Raw genomic sequence first — 20,799 nt, forward strand, 5'->3', positions numbered from 1 at the left:
TCCCCTCGTTGCTGGTTTCTCCATAGATAGATCTTGGTGACACGTAAGAAAATTTTGAATTTCTGCTACGTTACCCAACAATCCCTAGTGCTCTTGCCTCTTTGATATAAGTGTCACATGTGTGGCACAAACACATGGTAACTTCGAACATTTTTATGATAAATTTAGTGATGCAAGGATGTCAACTTTAGTTGTCAAGTATGGCAACCTTCCTTTTGGATGTCAAGTTTTAGTTTTTCTTCTGGGTTTGTTTGTTTTAATGAAACCTTTAGTTGCAAAAAATGTTATGACCGGATCACTTTGTGCCACACAGGTTGCACTTATCATTTGGGTTTTCTTTTGCGAGGTGATCGTGCTAACCATATACCGCTTCATTGAAATCCGGATGGACATGACCCCCCTCCCCGTGTCGCCTCCTCTAGCGACTCGGGGGGCAACCCTAATCCCGCCGTCGCCGGGCCACCTCACTTTCCCTCCCTCCCGCTTCGCCGCCGCCGGAGAGGACACCGGCGAAGCCGTGCGCGCCCCAGGGATGGTGGCGGCGGGGCTCTTTGCGACGGTGCTCGCGAGCTGGCCGAGGTTTCTCACGGCGGCGCTGCGATTTGGCGCGGCAGGGACCTTCGGCGACGTCAGGGAGTGGATCCGGGGCTGGCCAGCCCGAATCTGGTGCCTAGTGTGGCGGCGGTGCCGGGCGCGGGGGGGCCTCCATGCTGGCCACGTTTGTTGGGGAACGTTGCAGAAAACAAAAATTTTCCTACGGTTTCACCAAGATCCATCTATGAGTTCATCTAGCAACGAGTGATCGGATTGCATCTACATACCTTTGTAGATCACGCGCGGAAGCGTTCAAAGAACGGGGATGAGGAAGTCGTACTCGACGTGATCCAAATCACCAGAGATCCTAGCGCCGAACGGACGGCACCTCCGCATTAAACACACGTACGGTTAGCGTGACGTCTCCTCCTTCTTGATCCAGCAAGGGGGAAGGAGAGGTTGAGGAAGATGGCTCCAGCAGCAGCACGACGGCGTGGTGGTGGTGGAGCAGCAGTACTCCGGCAGGGCTTCGCCAAGCTCGTGACGGAGGAGGAGATGTGTTGGGGAGGGGAGGGGCCGCGCCTTGGATGTCCTTTGCAAACCTCCCCTCACCCCCTCTATTTATAGGGGAAGGGGGAAGGGAGCCGGCCCCCTCTAGATGAGATCTAGAGGGGGGGCGGCGGCCAAGGGGAGGGGGGCTTGCCCCCCAAGCAAGGGGGCGCCCCCCCTTAGGGTTTCCCCAACCCTAGGCGCATGGGCCCTAGGGGAGTGGCGCCCAGCCCACTTTGGGCTGGATCCCTTCCTCATACAGCCCATAAGGCCCTCCGGGAGAGGTGGCCCCTCCCGGTGGACCCCCGGAACCCCTCCGGTGGCCCCGGTACAATACCGATATGCCCCCGAACCTTTCCGGTGACCGTATGACAACTTCTCATATATAATTCTTTACCTCCGGATTATTCCGAAACTCCTCGTGACTCCAGGATCTCATCCGGGACTCCGAACAACTTTCGGATTACTGCATACTCATATCTATACAACCCTAGCGTCACCGAACCTTAAGTGTGTAGACCCTACGGGTTCGGGAGACAAGCAGACATGACCGAGACGACTCTCTGGTCAATAACCAACAGCGGGATCTGGATACCCATGTTGGCTCCCACATGCTCCTCGATGATCTCATCGGATGAACCACGATGTCGAGGACCTAATCAATCCCGTACTCAATTCCCTTTGTCAATCGGTACGTTACTTGCCCGAGACTCGATCGTCGTATCCCAATACCTTGTTCAATCTCGTTACCGGCAAGTCACTTTACTCGTACCGTAATGCATGATCCCGTGATCAACCACTTGATCACATTGAGCTCATTATGATGATGCATTACCGAGTGGGCCCAGAGATACCTCTCCGTCATACGGAGTGACAAATCCCAGTCTCGATTCGTGCCAACCCAACAGACACTTTCGGAGATACCTATAATGTACCTTTATAGTCACCCAGTTACGTTGTGACGTTTGGCACACCCAAGGCACTCCTACGGTATCCGGGAGTTGCACAATCTCATGGTATAAGGAAATGATACTTGACATCCAGAAAAGCTACAGCAAACGAACTACACGATCTTTGTGCTATGCTTAGGTTTGGGTCTTGTCCATCACATCATTCTCCTAATGATGTGATCCCATTATCAATGACATCCCCATGTCCATAGCCAGAAAATCATGACTATCTGTTGATCAACGAGCTAGTCAACTAGAGGCTCACTAGGGACACATTATGGTCTATGTATTCACACATGTATTACGATTTCCGGACAATACAATTATAGCATGAATAATAGACAATTATCATGAACAAGGAAATATAATAATCATTTTATTATTGCCTCTAGGGCATATTTCCAATAGTCTCCCACTTGCACTAGAGTCAATCATCTAGTTATATTGTGATGAATCGAACACCCATGGAATTCTGGTGTTGATCATGTTTTGCTCTAGGGAGAGGTTTAGTCAATGGATCTGCTACATTCAGGTCCGTATGTACTTTACAAATCTCTATGTCTCCATTTTGAACACTTTCACGAATGGAGTTGAAGCGACGCTTGATATGCCTGGTCTTCCTGTGAAACCTGGGCTCCTTGGCAAGGGCAATAGCTCCAGTGTTGTCACAGAAGAGAGTCATCGGGCCCGACGCATTGGGTATGACTCCTAGGTCGGTAATGAACTCCTTCACCCAGACTGCTTCGTGTGCTGCCTCCGAGGCTGCCATGTACTGCGCTTCACATGTAGATCCCGCCACAACGCTTTGCTTGCAACTGCACCAGCTTACTGCCCCACCATTCAAAATATACACGTATCCGGTTTGTGACTTAGAGTCATCCAGATCTGTGTCGAAGCTAGCATCGACGTAACCCTTTATGACAAGCTCTTCGTCACCTCCATAAACGAGAAACATTTCCTTAGTCCTTTTCAGGTACTTTAGGATATTTTAGACCGCTGTCCAGTGTTCCATGCCGGGATTACTTTGGTACCTTCTACCAAACTCATGGCAAGGTTTACATCAGGTCTGGTACACAGCATAGCATACATGATAGACCCTATGGCCGAGGCATAGGGAACGACACTCATCTTTTGTCTACCTTCTGCCGTGGTCGGGCATTGAGCCAAGCTCAATCTCGTACCTTGCAATACAGGCAAGAACCCCTTCTTTGACTGATCCATTTTGAACTTCTTCAATATCTTGTAAAGGTACGTACTCTGTGAAAGACCAATGAGGCATCTCGATCTATCTCTATAGATCTTGATGCCTAATATATAAGCAGCTTCTCCAAGGTCCTTCACTGAAAAACACTTGTTCAAATAGGCCTTTATGCTTTCCAAGAATTCTATATCATTTCCCATCAACAGTATGTCATCCACATACAATATGAGAAATGCTACAGAGCTCCCACTCACTTTCTTGTAAATGCAGGCTTCTCCATAAGTCTGCATAAACCCAAACGCTTTGATCATCTCATCAAAGCGAATGTTCCAACTCCGAGATGCTTGCACCAGCCCATAAATCGAGCGTTGGAGCTTGCACACCTTGTCAGCATTCTTAGGATCGACAAAACCTTCCGGTTGCATCATATACAATTCTTCCTTAAGGAAACCATTAAGGAATGCCGTTTTGACGTCCATTTGCCATATTTCATAATCATAGACTGCGGCAATTGCTAACATGATTCGGACGGACTTCAGCTTCGCTACGGGTGAGAAAGTCTCATCGTAGTCAACCCCTTGAACTTGTCGATAACCCTTAGCGACAAGCCGTGCTTTATAGATGGTCACATTACCATCTGCGTCTGTCTTCTTCTTAAAGATCCATTTATTTTCTAGGGCTCGCCGATCAACCGGCAAGTCAGCCAAAGTCCATACTTCATTTTCATACATGGATCCTATCTCGGATTTCATGGCTTCCAGCCATTTGTCGGAATCCGGGCCCGCCATCGCTTCTTCATAGTTCGAAGGTTCACCGTTATCTAACAACATGATTTCCAAGACAGGGTTGCCGAACCACTCTGGTGCGGAACGTGTCCTTGTGGACCTTCGTATTTCAGTAGGAGCTTGATCAGAAGTATCTTGATCATCATCATTAACTTCCTCTCTAATTGGTGCAGGCACCACAGGAACATTTTCCTGAGTTGCGCCACTTTCCGGTTCAAGAGGCAATACTTCATCAAGTTCTACTTTCCTCCCACTTACTTCTTTCGAGAGAAACTCCTTCTCTAGAAAGGATCCATTCTTGGCAACAAAGATCTTGCCTTCGGATCTGAGGTAGAAGGTATACCCAATAGTTTCTTTAGGGTATCCTATGAAGATGCATTTTTTTGACTTGGGTTCGAGCTTTTCAGGTTGAAGTTTCTTGACATAAGTATCGCATCCCCAAACTTTTAGAAACGACAGCTTAGGCTTCTTCCCAAACCATAATTCATATGGTGTCGTCCCAACGGATTTCGACGGAGCCCTATTTAAAGTGAATGCAGCAGTCTCTAAAGCATAGCCCCAAAATGACAGCGGTAAATCGGTAAGAGACATCATAGATCGCACCATATCTAATAGAGTGCGATTACGACGTTCGAACACACCATTATGCTGAGGTGTTCCAGGCGGCGTGAGTTGTGAAACTATTTCACATTTTCTTAAGTGTGTACCAAATTCGTGACTCAAGTATTCTCCTCCACGATCTGATCGCAAAAACTTGATTTTTCTGTCATGTTGATTCTCAACCTCACTCTGAAATTCCTTGAACTTTTCAAAGGTTTCAGACTTGTGTTTCATTAAGTAGATATACCCATATCTACTCAAGTCATCAGTGAGGGTGAGAACATAACGATAGACACCACGAGCCTCAACACTCATTGGACCGCACACATCAGTATGTATGATTTCCAATAGGTTGGTTGCTCGCTCCATTGTTCCTGAGAACGGAGTCTTGGTCATCTTACCCATGAGGCATGGTTCGCACGTGTCAAATGATTCGTAATCAAGAGACTCTAAAAGTCCATCTGTATGGAGCTTCTTCATGCGTTTGACACCTATGTGACCAAGGCGGCAGTGCCACAAGTATGTGGGACTATCATTATCAACCTTACATCTTTTGGCATTCACACTATGAATATGTGTAGCATTACGTTCGAGATTCATTAAGAATAAACCATTCACCATAGGAGCATGACCATAAAACATATCTCTCATATAAATAGAACAACCATTATTCTCGGATTTAAATGAGTAGCCATCTTGTATTAAACGAGATCCTGATACAATGTTCATGCTCAAACTTGGCACTAAATAACAATTATTGAGGTTCAAAACTAATCCCGTAGGTAAATGTAGAGGTAGCGTGCCGACGGCGATCACATCAACCTTGGAACCATTCCCAACGCGCATCGTCACCTCGTCCTTCGCCAATCTCCGCTTATTCTGCAGCTCCTGTTTTGAGTTACAAATGTAAGCAACTGCACCGGTATCAAATACCCAGGAGCTACTACGAGTATTGGTAAGGTACACATCAATTGCATGTATATCACATATACCTTTCGTTTTGCCGGCCTTCTTGTCCGCTAAGTATTTGGGGCAGTTCCGCTTCCAGTGACTACTTCCCTTGCAATAAAAACACTCAGTCTCGGGCTTGGGTCCATTCTTTGGCTTCTTCCCGGCAGCTTGCTTACCGGGTGCCGCAACTCCCTTGCCGTCCTTCTTGAAGTTCTTCTTACCCTTGCCTTTCTTGAACTTAGTGGTTTTATTCACCATCAACACTTGATGTTCCTTATTGACTTCTACCTCTGCTGATTTCAGCATTGCAAATACTTCAGGAATGGTCTTTTCCATCCCCTGCATATTGAAGTTCATCACAAAGCTCTTGTAGCTTGGTGGAAGCGACTGAAGGATTCTGTCAATGACCGCGTCATCCGGGAGATTAACTCCCAGCTGAGTCAAGCGGTTAGGCAACCCAGACATTTTGAGTATGTGCTCACTGACAGAACTATTTTCCTCCATCTTACAGCTGAAGAACTTGTCGGAGACTTCATATCTCTCGACCCGGGCATGAGCTTGGAAAACCATTTTCAGCTCTTCGAATATCTCATATGCTCCGTGTCGCTCAAAACGCTTTTGGAGCCCCGGTTCTAAGCTGTAAAACATGCCGCACTGAACGAGGGAGTAATCATCAGCACGTGTCTGCCAAGCGTTCATAACGTCTTGGTTCTGTGGGACGGGTGCGTCACCTAGCGGTGCTTCTAGGACATAATCTTTCTTGGCAGCTATGAGGATGATCCTCAGGTTCCGGACCCAGTCCGTATAGTTGCTGCCATCGTCTTTCAGCTTGGTTTTCTCTAGGAACGCGTTGAAGTTGAGGACAACATTGGCCATTTGATCTACAAGACATATTGTAAAGATTTTAGACTAAGTTCATGATAATTAAGTTCATCTAATCAAATTATATAATGAACTCCCACTTAGATAGACATCCCTCCAGTCATCTAAGTATAACATGATCCGAGTTAACTAGGCCGTGTCCGATCATCACATGAGACGGACTAGTCAACATCGGTGAACATCTTCATGTTGATCGTATCTTCTATATGACTCATGCTCGACCTTTCGGTCTTCTGTGTTCCGAGGCCATGTCTGTACATGATAGGCTCGTCAAGTCAACCTAAGTGTTTCGCGTGTGTAAATCTGTCTTACACCCGTTGTATGTGAACGTTGGAATCTATCACACCCGATCATCACGTGGTGCTTCGAAACAACGAACTGTCGCAACGGTGCACAGTTAGGGGGAACACTTTCTTGAAATTATTATGAGGGATCATCTTATTTACTACCGCCGTTCTAAGTAAACAAGATGCAAAAACATTATAAACATCACATGAAATCAAATAATAATAGTGACATGATATGGCCAATATCACATAGCTCCTTTGATCTCCATCTTGGGGCTCCGTGATCATCTTGTCACCGGCATGACACCATGATCTCCATCATCATGATCTCCATCATCGTGTCTCCATGAAGTTGCTCGCCAACTATTACTTCTACTACTATGGCTAACGCGTTTAGCAATAAAGTAAAGTAATTTACATGGCGTTTCTCAATGACACGCAGGTCATACAAAAAATAAAGACAACTCCTATGGCTCCTGCCGGTTGTCATACTCATCGACATGCAAGTCGTGATTCCTATTACAAGAACATGATCTCATACAACACATATATATCATTCAACATTCATCACAACTTTGGCCATATCACATCACAAATCACTTGCTGCAAAAACAAGTTAGACGTCCTCTAATTGTTGTTGCAAGTTTTACGTGGCTGCAAAAGGGTTCTAGCAAGAACGTTTTCTTACCTACGTAATAGCCACAACGTGATTTGTCAACTTCTATTTACCCTTCATAAGGACCCTTTTCATCGAATCCGCTCCAACTAAAGTGGGAGAGACAGACACCCGCTAGCCACCTTATGCAACTAGTGCATGTCAGTCGGTGGAACCAGTCTCACGTAAGCGTACGTGTAAGGTCGGTACGGGCCGCTTCATCCCACAATACCGCTGAAGCAAGATAAGACTAGTAGCGGCAAGAAAGTTGACAACATCTACGCCCACAACAAATGTTCTACTCGTGCAAGAAGAGACTACGCATAGACCTAGCTCATGATGCCACTGTTGGGGAACGTTGCAGAAAACAAAAATTTTCCTACGTTTCACCAAGATCCATCTATGAGTTCATCTAGCAACGAGTGATCGGATTGCATCTACATACCTTTGTAGATCACGCGCGGAAGCGTTCAAAGAACGGGGATGAGGAAGTCGTACTCGACGTGATCCAAATCACGGAGATCCTAGTCGCCGAACGGACGGCACCTCCGCGTTCACACACGTACGGTCAGCGTGACGTCTCCTCCTTCTTGATCCAGCAAGGGGAAGAGGGTTGAGAAGAATGGCTCCAGCAGCAGCACGACGGCGTGGTGGTGGTGGAGCAGCAGTACTCCGGCAGGGCTTCGCCAGCCAAGCTCGTGACGGAGGAGGAGATGTGTTGGGGAGGGGAGGGGCTGCGCCTTGGATGTCCTTTGCAGCCCTCCCCTCACCCCTCTATTTATAGGGGAAGGGGGAAGGGAGCCAGCCCCCTCTAGATGAGATCTAGAGGGGGGACGGCGGCCAAGGGGAGGGGGCTTGCCCCCCAAGCAAGGGGGCGCCCCCCTTAGGGTTTCCCCCAACCCTAGGCGCATGGGCCCTAGGGGGAGTGACGCCCCAGCCCACTTTGGGCTGGATCCCTTCCTCATACAGCCCATAAGGCCCTCCGGGAGAGGTGGCACCTCCCGGTGGACCCCCGGAACCCCTCCGGTGGCCCCGGTACAATATCGATATGCCCCCGAACCTTTCCGGTGACCGTATGACAACTTCCCATATATAATTCTTTACCTCTGGATTATTCCGGAACTCCTCGTGACATCCAAGATCTCATCCGGGACTCCGAACAACTTTCGGATTACTGCATACTCATATCTATACAACCCTAGCGTCACCGAACCTTAAGTGTGTAGACCATACGGGTTCGGGAGACAAGAAGACATGACCGAGACGACTCTCTGGTCAATAACCAACAGCGGGGTATGGATACCCATGTTGGCTCCCACATGCTCCTCGATGATCTCATCGGATGAACCACGATGTCGAGGACCTAATCAATCCCGTACTCAATTCCCTTTGTCAATCGGTACGTTACTTGCCCGAGACTCGATCGTCGGTATCCCAATACCTTGTTCAGTCTCGTTACCGGCAAGTCACTTTACTCGTACCGTAATGCATGATCCCGTGATCAACCACTTGATCACATTGAGCTCATTATGATGATGCATTACCGAGTGGGCCCAAAGATACCTCTCCGTCATACGGAGTGACAAATCCCAGTCTCGATTCGTGCCAACCCAACAGACACTTTCGGAGATACCTGTAATGTACCTTTATAGTCACCCAGTTACGTTGTGACGTTTGGCACACCCAAGGCACTCCTACGGTATCCGGGAGTTGCACAATCTCATGGTATAAGGAAATGATACTTGACATCCAGAAAAGCTACAGCAAACGAACTACACGATCTTTGTGCTATGCTTAGGTTTGGGTCTTGTCCATCACATCATTCTCCTAATGATGTGATCCCGTTATCAATGACATCCCCATGTCCATAGCCAGAAAACCATGACTATATGTTGATCAACGAGCTAGTCAACTAGAGGCTCACTAGGGACACATTATGGTCTATGTATTCACACATGTATTACGATTTCCGGACAATACAATTATAGCATGAATAATAGACAATTATCATGAACAAGGAAATATAATAATCATTTTATTATTGCCTCTAGGGCATATTTCCAACAGCGTCGTGGGCGGGCGGCGCTCCTGCGTGGCTGGCTCGGGGCCTCGGTGGTCGACGCGTCGGGGCTCTGCAGTGCGCGTTGCGTGGAGGCGGAGAGGAGCGACGCAGACGGCTGGTGGTGGCGTGCCGCAGCGGAGCGCGCAGGACGGTGGCGGTTTGGTACTCCTTGTTGTGGCGGCTCAAGCCAGTTCGTCTGTGTTGTCCGGAGATGAGGGCTGAGGGCCGGCGCATGGCAGGTCGGTTGGTGGTGCGACGGCCTGGCGGGATCTGGCAGCGGAGATGAGGCGCGTTCTGGTGGCGGCGGCACCGGCTGGAGGCAGCGGCGGGTTCCCACGGCAGGTCGGTGGCGGCGCTGCGATGGCTTGGCCAAGTTGGAGTCTTGCGAGAAGCGAGTGGTCGTCATCTATGTGCGGCGTGGCGAGCGGCGGTGCTCTCCTGGTGGTGCTGGCCTGGGTTTGTCCTGGGGAGAGGCAGGTTCGGTTGTCGCAAGGCCATCCCTTGGAGTGGGCGACGGCCGTTGCGGGCGGTCTTGGACCGGGCTGGAGGTGTTGGTTGGCTGCAGTTCCTCGTGCAGGCTAGGAGTGGATGGTGTGGTTCCCTGTCAGGCGTTCGGTCCTTGGTGCTCGGCTTTGCAGCTACTTCGGCAAGTGTTGTGGTGGCGGCGGTGTGAGGATGGCAGCGTCCTTGACGCCGTTCCTTTGTTGGGAGCATGGTGTTTGGAGACAAGGTTGACTCCTCGTTGCTCTCCTCCGGTGTTCGCCGCGGTCCTTTTTTGATCCTCAGCGGCGCTATGCACGTCTGTCGTGGGTGTGTCCAAGACGGTGTCTTCCCGGTGCGGACCGGGTCCTGCCATTCATCTGCCACTTTCTCTTAGGCACGAAGGATGGATGGTGCGTCGACAAGAGATTCTCTGTGGAAGTTGTTGGTCTTCGGGTGAGTCCGGCGTCGGTTGAGACGCGGTGCTCTGTGTCCCTTTAGGATAGGCTCTTTTGTGTTGTAGTTTGCTCGGCGGTGTTGTTTGTCTTTGGTTTGGTTGGTTGTGGTGTTCGTGCTACGCTCGTTGTTCGTATCGAGTGATAGTTTTCTTGTAACTGAAAATTCTGCCTTGTATAAAGCTATGATATGCCTAGGCGTATTCTCGGAAAAAATCCGGATGGACATCGATCGTTATGCTGCGGTCGATTTCTAGCTAATTTACCGTGGCCACACACGCAACGCGACCTCTCTTTTCACCCACGTCATTTTCCTCCCGTTAACCACGGCATATTCGATCGACCTCGCCGGAAAACGCTACAGCACACGTGGTTGCACGGCGACGGCTGCTTTGAGATCCGTGGCGCAGGCTCGCACAGGTCGACCCTGCCCGGCGTGGTGGGGGTCGCCGGCCGGCGGTGGCCCGGCCTGGCCTAGCTACTGCTAGTAGTAGTAGCTTTTAGCCGGTACGGTGCGGTGTCAGCGGCGAGCGGTCGCATGCATCATGCATGTACCTCTTTCAATGATCGCGTGGGATGGATGGATGGATGGATGGATGGATGGATGTGTACGTGCCCCTCCGGACAGCAACGCGCGCTCGGGCTCCATAGCTGTCCGAGACGTACGTCTAACCGACCCCGCCCGAAAGTACAAGATCGACCGCCCGGCGCACCGACCTGGCGCCATCCGCCACGTCGGGACGAGCGGCACGTAGGCATCGCGTGTACTGTACACCGGTAGCCACTCGCTGGGCTTGTCGCCGTACGTCTCTCCTCTCGTCGATCTCCTTTTTTTTTGGTGAAAGGGGCACGAGCTATCAGTATCTAAGTAGTAGCTTGTAGAATAATAATGATGCGTTAGAAGGGACCCGGTGGCTAAGCATGCATCTTAATGGAGCACTCAATGATTCGAGCATATGCTTAGCGGTGATCGGCATTCAAAAGCGTATACTCCCTCCGTTCAGAATTACTTGTCTTGAAAATGGATTTATCTAGAACTAAAATACGTCTAGATGCATTCATTTTTGTGACGAGTAATTCTGAACAGAGGGAGCGGATGTGTACCATGTAGAATAGTGAACTCATCCCGTTGATGAAAATCTAAAATCTTCTATTAATTGATTGCGCCTACAAGGTAGATACACGGGCGCCATCACGCGAGGGGAGGAAGGCGCGGGCAGGCAGGTCGCTGTTGCGAGCCAAAGCGCGGGAAGCGTCGCTCGCTCCGGGCAACGTGGCCGGGGCCCGTTCGCGTCTCGGCGTCAAGCAAAAGCGGAGAAAGCAACGGGGGAGAGAGATAGGTGCGGATGGAGGAGAAAGGGACCGGGCAAAACAACAAGAAAAGATACTGGAGATATTGCTACGATGGCCGGCCCATGATCGTGTACCGAGTGCTGATGAGTGTCCTGACTCATACCTGCAATCTGCCCATCAATCTGTCCTGCATTTTATTTGCATCTCCTGCCTGCCTGCCTGCCTGCCTGCCACGTACGTATGCCATCGCGAAGCAGATTACCGGACTAATCGAGCCAAAATCATGCAGATCGATCGTACGACACGATCGGTTGCTCAGTTTGGCCGGGGAAAGATAATCAATTGCTTAATGCAGACGCTGAGGGTGATGGGATGCCACTGCCCACTGCGTACATGCAATCTCAACTGTCTCTTGATCCGGGCTGACGGCAGGCATACTTCCGGAAGCTTGGAGTGCGTACTGACCTAAACTAGGGCTAGAAATCTGCGGAGCTAGTGCTATTATTATTATTTTTGTAATGGAAGTGGCTGCCTGGCTACCTTCTTGACGATGCCATGTCGGCCGGTTGGTATGGCCGAACAGAAAATATGAACCAGCTGTTGTTCTGACTAATAAAATACGTCAGGTCATCTATCATTACAGGATTATAATCAATCATTGTGTGAGTTTTCCACGCGCTGAAGGGTTTTCCCGCTTTATATTATAATAAAGCAATCATTGTGTGAGTTTTCTGACCAATTTGGTTGCATAATAGCCCGGAAGTGTGCCAGTGGACATTCCGTCCTTATATTTAGCTCCAAGCGGATTAGAGGTCAGCTTCACACAGGTGTCCTGCTACGTGGATGCCAGGAGTTGTATAAATCAGAGCAGAGCAGATCTGGGTTTAGCTTTTCAATTAGACAATTTTTAGATCAAGCGGAAGAAGAAAAAGAAATGTTTTGTAAACTCAATAATTGTTGGGTTTTTTAGTAACCAATAATCAGCAGTGACACCAAGCGCTGCTATATGAAGTTCATGGCGTGCAATCACACCGCACCGCGCACGCCTCAGCTAAATGGTGGCAATCATGCGGCCCATAACGCATAGTACAACTTTTTTCTTGAAACTCAAAAAATATGTATGTTATTAATTTATGTATGATCAATTTTAAAATAAATGATGAAAAAATTATGTGTTAAAAAAATATTTGCACACTTTAAAAAAGTGTTCTTATTCTAAAAAATGTTCGCATAACTAAAATATTTCCTTGTAATTTTGAAAAGTTCTTGCTCATTTCGAAAAATAGTCATGTAATTGTAAAAGTGTCCATCCAATCAGAAAAATGCTTGAAAATAAAAATGCACATATTTTGGAAAAACTTAATTTAAAAATGTTCATGGAATTAAAAATATTATATATATGTTTGCATATTTGTAAAAAACTTCACCTATTTAGAATATATTCATGTATTTTTTGTGAAAAAAAGAATTGTTGGGTTTTTTAGTAATCAATAATCAGCGGTGACGCGAAGAGCTGCTATATGAAGTTCATGGTGTGCAATTGCACCGCACCAAGCACGCCTCAGCTAAATGCAGCAATGGTGCGGCCCATAACACATAGTACAACTTTTTTCTTGAAAACTCACAAAATATGTATCTCATTATTTTATATATAATCAACTTTAAAATAAATTATGCAAAATTATGTGTTAGAGAGATATTTGCACATTTTCAAAAAGTGTTCTGTATTATAAAAAATGTTCGCATAATTAAAATATTTTCCATGTAATTTTGGAAAGTTCTTGCTCATTTTGAAAAAATAGTCATGTGATTGTAAAAGTGTTCATCCAATCAGAAAAATTCTTGAAACTAAAAATGTTCACATGTTTTAGAAAGAAAAAATATTAAAAAATATGGTCATGCATTTCAAAATGTTATATTTGTTTGCATAATTGAAAAAAACTTCACCTATTTAGAACGTATTCATGTAATTTTTAAAACTCTTCATGTATTTTCAAATGTGCGTGTGTTTAGAGAAAAATGTATATATTTCTTTATTGAAATAAATAAATAATAGGCAAACGGAAATAAGATTTTAATAAAAAAACATTAGAAAAAAGTAACAAGAAACACAAACGCAAAAAAATGTGAAACAGAAAATGGAAAAAAGAAAACCAAGAGAATACAAAAGGAAAGAAATAATGATAGAATTGCGGAAAAAGGTATTCATCAGGAGCGAAACTTCAACACTATATCTCATAATAAGGGTTAGGAAATCACCAACCAAACGGCATCCCCAAATGCCCGTAGCCATGCCCGGACATGTTTGTGGACATCCGGTCGAGCGCCGGCCATCTAGCACTATCCCTTATAATTTCCCCATTTCAAAGTTTTCAAACGTAAAGTTTTGACGAAATTTAACCAACGCTATATTACATCCAGGCTAGGGTGAAACTTAACCTATTTTAGGACAAGGTTAAAATAAGTCTAGATACTTGTCCAAAAAATGGATATATAATACTTGTCCAAAAAATAAATAAAATAGATGTATCTATAGCTAAAATAAGTCTAGATACAACTATTTTTAGGACAAGTATTTTCGAACGGAGGGAGTATAAAGGAGGACGTTTGGTGAGTCGCGTTGGAGATGCTCTTATATCGCATTTGGATGATGACGATGGTTGTACATGTTAGGCAGGGATAAACCTTTATTGATTTTATTTTTTTGAGGTAAAGATAAGCCTTCATTGGGCACACGGACATAGTCACTTAAAATTTCAACCCATATAGCATCCAAGCTCAGACTTAATCACTTAAAATTCAACCCATATAGCATTCAGGTTCAGCCCAAAATCTTTAGCAATTTTAGAAAGTAGCACACCCAAACACTATGCCCTGCCTATAGCGGATTATAACAGATAATTATGCCTATAGTGGCTAATTGTTTAAGTTACAAATACCTAATCTAGCTTGCATTTCCCTTCAAACTTTTACCATACAGGTGTATCATAGTTCATCAGAATGGTGATAAGTTATGTTTCCATGTGTATTTCTTCATCACGCTCGCTGTAGAGTGAGCTATTCACAATATATATAGGGCCATGGAGTAACAAATGGTAAGCGACTCCTGATTTGGTCTAAGAACCCTTGTCGTAAACCTGATGAAATATGAAAAGCAGCAGCTTTTAGTTGTTTATAAGCTTTAAAGTGTACCAGAATGCTCGTTCCATTTATGTACCATGAAATTATAAACAGAGAGAAGTACAATATCAAGCATGCACTGATCATTCATTTCTAGAAACCGAACTCTGGGTTTTGTATTTGACATGGAAGTTGATGAGAAGTTATTGTTTCCCTAGAGGAAAAGTTAGTGGCTAGCATTGTGCAAGTAATAAGTGTTGTGGATTGGCCTGTACAAAGTAACAATGTAAAATAAGTGATGCAACAAACATTAAAGTTTACACATGTAAAATGGCTCCTAGCATGTGCTGTTGGGATGACCAGTAAATTCATACATGTCAGACAATTTCAAAAGCAATTACAGATGTAAATGTTTGCATAATTTACTTGGGGAAAACTAGCATTTTCGCACTCTAGACGAAGACCAAATTTCAGGGCTCTACAGTGCAGTTCGTTAACACTAAACCTTTTCTTACACAAGAATCAAGATGCAAAACTGAAACTTCTTCCAAGAAATTGCACAATCACATAAAGGACTCAAAAAATTATACTCCCTCCATTCCAAAATATAGTGCGCCCGCGCTTCCCGAGGTCCAACTTTGACCATAAATTTAACCAATGAGACCAACTGCGGCGGGAGAAAAAATTATATAATTGAAAACTTCATTCGAATACGAATTCACTGATATAATTTTTGCTCCCGCCGCAATCGGTCTTGGCAGTTAAATTCACGGTCAAAGTTGAAGCACGTGGATAGAGGAAGCACTACATTGTGGAATGGAGGGAGTATGTAACTTTAAAGAAAAAATATAACAAGTGGAACATAAGCATTTTTTCACCAGGGAGCACGTTCTCTTGAGTGCACCTTTAAATTACTCTAGAACAAGAAGCTAGAATAAAATGCAAAGGAAATGATGTATGAATGTATAACAAAGGGGAATCATATATACCTTAATTTCCCTGTTAGAGAGTCCTACTATCAGCTTTTCATTCCAGTACAATATTGAAGTTACAATTGAATCACAAGAGATGGAAGCGACATCTCTGATTTCCAACTCTGACTCGTCTTCTAATAACTCCTATAGAAGAATTGACCAAAAATAAAAATGCAAGGCAACAAATAATATGTTAGCAATGGAGAAGCTTCAAGGCCATTTCTGAAAAGCTCTAAGGGCACCAAATATGTGTCAGAAATACAGACCTGAATATTTATGGCTTTATTCAATCCACCGGTATATAGCCATTTACCGTTCAATTTAACAGCGTAAATAGAAGCATTTTGAAGTTTCTCTGACTTAACGAGGACATCATCCTTCCAAATCTGATTTATAAAATAACCATAATTTAGCATGTGATTATTCCAAAAAAAAATATGTGTTACAAACGACTGTAAGCAAACATTATAACACAACATGCAGTTAATCTATAACACGATTCATGATTGAGATATAGTGAAACCTTCAAACAGCCATTTTCATATGATGAAACAACAAAATTAGCTTCTGTTGAAATTGACAACACAGGGGCTATGCTTCCCGGTGCATCATCTTCAAGTACAGACAACGGGCTGTGATCAGTAAGCCACCATGATCGGATACTACCATCCCAACTTCCACTGTACAGAATACCGCTAGCAACTGCAAGGCAAGACACGGTTGACTTGTGGCCTGTCATAGTGCATCCAAGTGAATAATCCTGCCAAAGAGAGATTGTGAATTAATTCCTAACATTCTTAAATTGCCAAAATGGTTTGGCAGATTAAACAGCTTTATGAATGCCAGAAGATACAGGCTCATTATTCAGACAAAGACTAGATGATCCAATAGAAAAGGAAACCATTTTGCAGTCTAAATGCAGAACAAACCTTAGTCCCATTGTCTATACTTTTAATACAGCCCAACTAACCACCCTGTTTCAACATGGCACTGAAAAAGCAAGTCAGCTTAGCATCTTTACCTCCAGAGACCAAGCTTTAATAGATTTGTCTCTACTGCCAGTATAAAGATAACCAGTTCCAGACACAGCCAAGCAGTGGACACCCCGGTAGATCCAATCATTAGTTTCATACCATTTATTTAATGGTTCTTGCTTGAGAGAGGTACCAACACGCCAGACAAAAATTCCACTGCCACTGTCTCCACTTATACAAAGAGACTGGTTATCATTGTCAACAACAACAATTGCTGTGATTTTGTGCTCATGACCCTTTAAAGTCTGCACATGAGAGAAGTCCTGTAGAAGCAAGTCAAGTCAGAAAAGATGGGCCACGGAAAGGTTATGTGTTTTATGGTAATGGATGTGTTTGCTGTATGCCACTGTGATTTCTCATTCCGGGAAAAGCGTGTTATTTGTTTCAAGAATGAAACTCACACAATTAACAGCTCATCAAGAGAAAAGGGTACACCGACAGTTTCATACCTGCAGTGACCATACATTGATTGTTTTGTCGTAGGAAGAACTAAACAAAAATCCCCCTGCAATACAGTAAAGATTCATCAACACCAATTACTTGAGTCATAATTCTGGTCAAAGGCATTAGGAAGATCCACTAGTATGGTAAGGCGAGCGATGGCCATGGAGAGAAACCAAATAACATAGCACAACATAAAACACTAGTAAGTAAGACATCAAACTATGAAGTGAGATATCTAGCAGAACCGCAAAATACTCCCTCCGTTCACAAATATAAGATGTTTTGGATATTTCAGTATGGACTACATACAGACTGAAATGAGTGAACAAACACACTAAAACATGTCTATATACATCCAATTCACAAAAAAGTTAGAATGTCTTATATTTGTAAACGGAGGGAGTAATAGAAAGGTCAAATTATGCATTTCATTTTGGTTTTGGCATAAAATGAACATAAAAAACTCAGCAAAAAAATTTATTAGATGTATTTCTCAACACTACACTATGGAATTTCAAGTTATAATCTATGTCCAAAGAAATGAAAATGATAAAATAAATCTGAAAAATGACATAATAACAGAGAACAGAAACAGACCAAAATGGAGGTTTCATTCAAAGAATTATACACTGTTTTCTTCTAACACATTTTGAGTTTCAAGTTGAAATTTTGAAGGGTACTATAACACTCCATAGACCTAATTATCATTTCTTTCCAGAATTTTTCATATTGCATCGGTCCCCAGATCAAAATGTTTTGCATGATTGTACTAAATTATGGCATGACAGGATATGCCTCCAATAATGAAACAGTGTATTATGTACACAGCACACTGGCCATGTTTATACCTCCAATGGCTAATCCTGTGACGCAGTCACGGTGAGCAAGCAGAGTTGAAGATTTAAACACTCCATTACGCTGTGGCTCATCTGTTCCTGCTGTGCAAACAGACTCATCGTTTGAGCAACCACAATTGCTTTCATCATCTGGAGTTGAATTTTTGTCATCAGAATCTTGAGAGGGCTGCACTATTTCATCTGACTCAACAGCTTGGGCGGAGCACATTGAGGACAACTCCCCGAGGAGCAAACACCTAAAACTTTTCTGAGCTACAATATCATCAGCAGGAGCCAAAGCATCAGCACCAGGTTTCATCTGTGAGCCTCTGATACATTTCCAAACATCAGCAATCTCTGGGCGGCATTCTGGTTCATAGCTCAGGCATAACGCTGTAGTTGCAGCCAATGGTTCTAACTGTGTACCAACCAATGCAGCGTCAAGCCTCGCAAGCACTTCCTTCTGCCAATCATCATATGATCCATCAGTATTCCACCCCGCCGCAAGCCGCTCCTCTCCAGTAACAAGCGCCGCCAATATACAACCCAGCAACCAAACATCTGAATTACGCCCTATCAAGCCATTGAAATCATGACTCCTCGTCCTTGTGGCGTCCCTCAGAATTGCTGTCATCTCGGGAGCAACCAAAGCACCGTCCATGGACAAGCAAACCCCTGCCCGGACTCCACGGCACAAGGCCAATACCTCATTCAAGTCGAGCAGGCAGCGCCCAAAGTGATCAAGGCGGAAGCAGTCCAGCCGGAGGCAACCCAGCACCAGCCCCTCGCCGTGCAATCCCATGAGCGCTTCACACACCTCCATTCCAAGAGCTCCAACCCGAGCCACAGTTTCCAGCTCGTCGCTCCTGTCATTCAGCAAGGGGGGAACTCCCGGCGTGTGCCGTTCAGAGACCAGCCACAGCGTTGCCGCATCGGGGCCCATCCAGGCGCCGTAAACCCTGCACACCCGCCGCGCCAGTCGCGTGGAGGCGGCCACCAAATCGACCATCTCCTCCCTGGCGGCGCTGCTCAGCGCGTCGATCGCGGCGATGACCCGCGCGGCGTGGCTGGGCCGGTAGAACGCGGCCTCCTGCGTCGGCGCCCCGCCGGCGGGAGCGTCGATCGGGAGGAGGCTTACGGGGTGACCCCGCGAGCAGAACCAGGGGGCTCCCAGGTCGCAGGCGATCGACCCGAGCGCGAGGCCGGCGGGAGGGTGGCCGGGCGGCGAGGAGTGTAGCGGGGAGGCGGACTCGGGGAGGATGGCGTGTCGGAAGCGGGCGAGGAGGCGCGAGTGGGCGGCGTGGAGCGGGAGAGGGAGGGGTCGAGCCGCGGAGGCGGCGCCGGCGGTGCGGGGCGGGGAAGGGTTGGGGAGGGAGGGGAGGAGTGAGAGGAGGGCGAGGTTCTTGGGGAGGGAGGAGGGGCCGAGGGCCCGGGAGAAGGGGACGCACTGGGAGCAGAGCGGGCAGCGGAGGGACGAGGCCGCGGCCGACGCGGAGGCCGGCGGGAGGGAGGAGATGCAGGAGCCGCAGAGGGAGTGGCCGCACGGGAGGACGCGCGGCACGACGGAGGAGTCGTCGAAGGGGGAGAGGCACACCGGGCACTCGGGCGGCTCCGCGTCTGGCGGCGGCGGCGCGGCGCTCGCCATGGCCGTCGCTTCGGCTCGGCTTCGGCTTCCGCTGGGGCAGAGGGTGCCTCGAGGGAGGAGGCGGGGCCGGCCGGCGACTCGGAGTAGTTCGTTTATCGACCGTGCCCGAGGATGACGTGTCGCGCCATAGTGTGGACCGTGCGGCTGCACAACAACGCGACGAATTTCGTAGGAGTCGCCAAAGCCTGAAGAGTTCAGTTCCGGCGGGCTGGAATTTTCTGAACATCGGTAAATGTTAACGCCCACCGCGTCCGTTCGTGAGCGCATAAATCTTGACATGTTTTTAATGCCACGTAGGACTGGTCTGGTGTGTGGGCGTTTAACCGGTCGCCCACACGGCCGTTTCACCACACAGGAGGGGCTGGTGTGTGGGCGTACAGCAGTTCGCCCACACGTCACTTTGCACGCACACACAAGGACTAGTGTGTGGACATTTGCCATCTCGCCCGCACGCCCGTCTTCTCTCCCACACCCAAACTGCTAGTTGCCATGTGTTTTGCAGCGCACATGACAACTGCCCCTAGTGTGCTTTATGAGCAGGTGGCAACTCTTTTTTTACCCGAGTTTGCCATGTGTTTTGCAGGGTACACGGCAACTGCCTAGTGCGCACGTAAGCAAATGGCAACTCTCTTTTACCGAGTTGCCATATGTTTTTACATGGTACATGGCAACTGCCCTAACGTGCATGTACATGGCAACTGCCCTAACGTGCACGTAAGCAGATGACAACTCTTCCTTCTTACATGGCAACTGCTCTAGCATGCTTGTGAGCACATGGCAACTCTCTCAACTGCCTAGCGTTAGTATGTGGTAACTTCTAAAGTTATGAAATCATGACAACTATATTAGATCAGAGCATACATGGCAACCGCAGTTGAGCAACCATGGCAACTGCAGTTGTCCGACATGGCAACCGTAGTTCAGCGACATGGCAATTGCAGTTAAACGAACATGGACGAGGGTCTGGACCATGGCAACTGCGGGCGCGCGGTGACCGTCACGCGTGGCGTGCGGGACCAGGAGGTACGAGGCCTGACATACGGGCGTGTGGGCGCCCACACG

The 20,799-nt window shown here is 46.8% G+C and overlaps 1 protein-coding gene across 1 annotated transcript; it reads right to left on the reverse strand.

The window, feature by feature from the left end:
• Window positions 1-14,402: 14,402 nt before the first annotated feature.
• Window positions 14,403-19,866, reverse strand: LOC125518928. The gene is made up of 7 exons (XM_048683818.1): window positions 18,105-19,866; window positions 17,262-17,317; window positions 16,800-17,075; window positions 16,302-16,538; window positions 16,045-16,164; window positions 15,794-15,922; window positions 14,403-14,821 (listed from the first exon to the last, which is right to left on the reverse strand). Exons 1-7 carry the CDS (start codon window positions 19,735-19,737, stop codon window positions 14,801-14,803), a joined length of 2,472 nt encoding a protein of 823 aa, XP_048539775.1. The 5' UTR covers window positions 19,738-19,866; the 3' UTR covers window positions 14,403-14,800.
• Window positions 19,867-20,799: the final 933 nt, after the last annotated feature.

This window comes from Triticum urartu, chromosome 1, assembly GCF_003073215.2.
Source record: "Triticum urartu cultivar G1812 chromosome 1, Tu2.1, whole genome shotgun sequence".
NCBI classification, from domain to species: domain Eukaryota; kingdom Viridiplantae; phylum Streptophyta; class Magnoliopsida; order Poales; family Poaceae; genus Triticum; species Triticum urartu.

What these genes read in the sequence shown, in the direction of transcription:
- LOC125518928 (XM_048683818.1), bottom strand. Translation starts at nt 19,737, where the DNA reads ATGGCGAGCGCCGCGCCGCCGCCGCCAGACGCGGAGCCGCCCGAGTGC. An exon ending in TTAAAGCTTGGTCTCTGGAG is followed by an intron (nt 16,539 to 16,799) that starts GTAAAGATGCTA and finishes TCTCTTTGGCAG; the next exon opens with GATTATTCACTTGGATGCAC. An exon ending in ATGAAAATGGCTGTTTGAAG is followed by an intron (nt 16,165 to 16,301) that starts GTTTCACTATAT and finishes TTTATAAATCAG; the next exon opens with ATTTGGAAGGATGATGTCCT.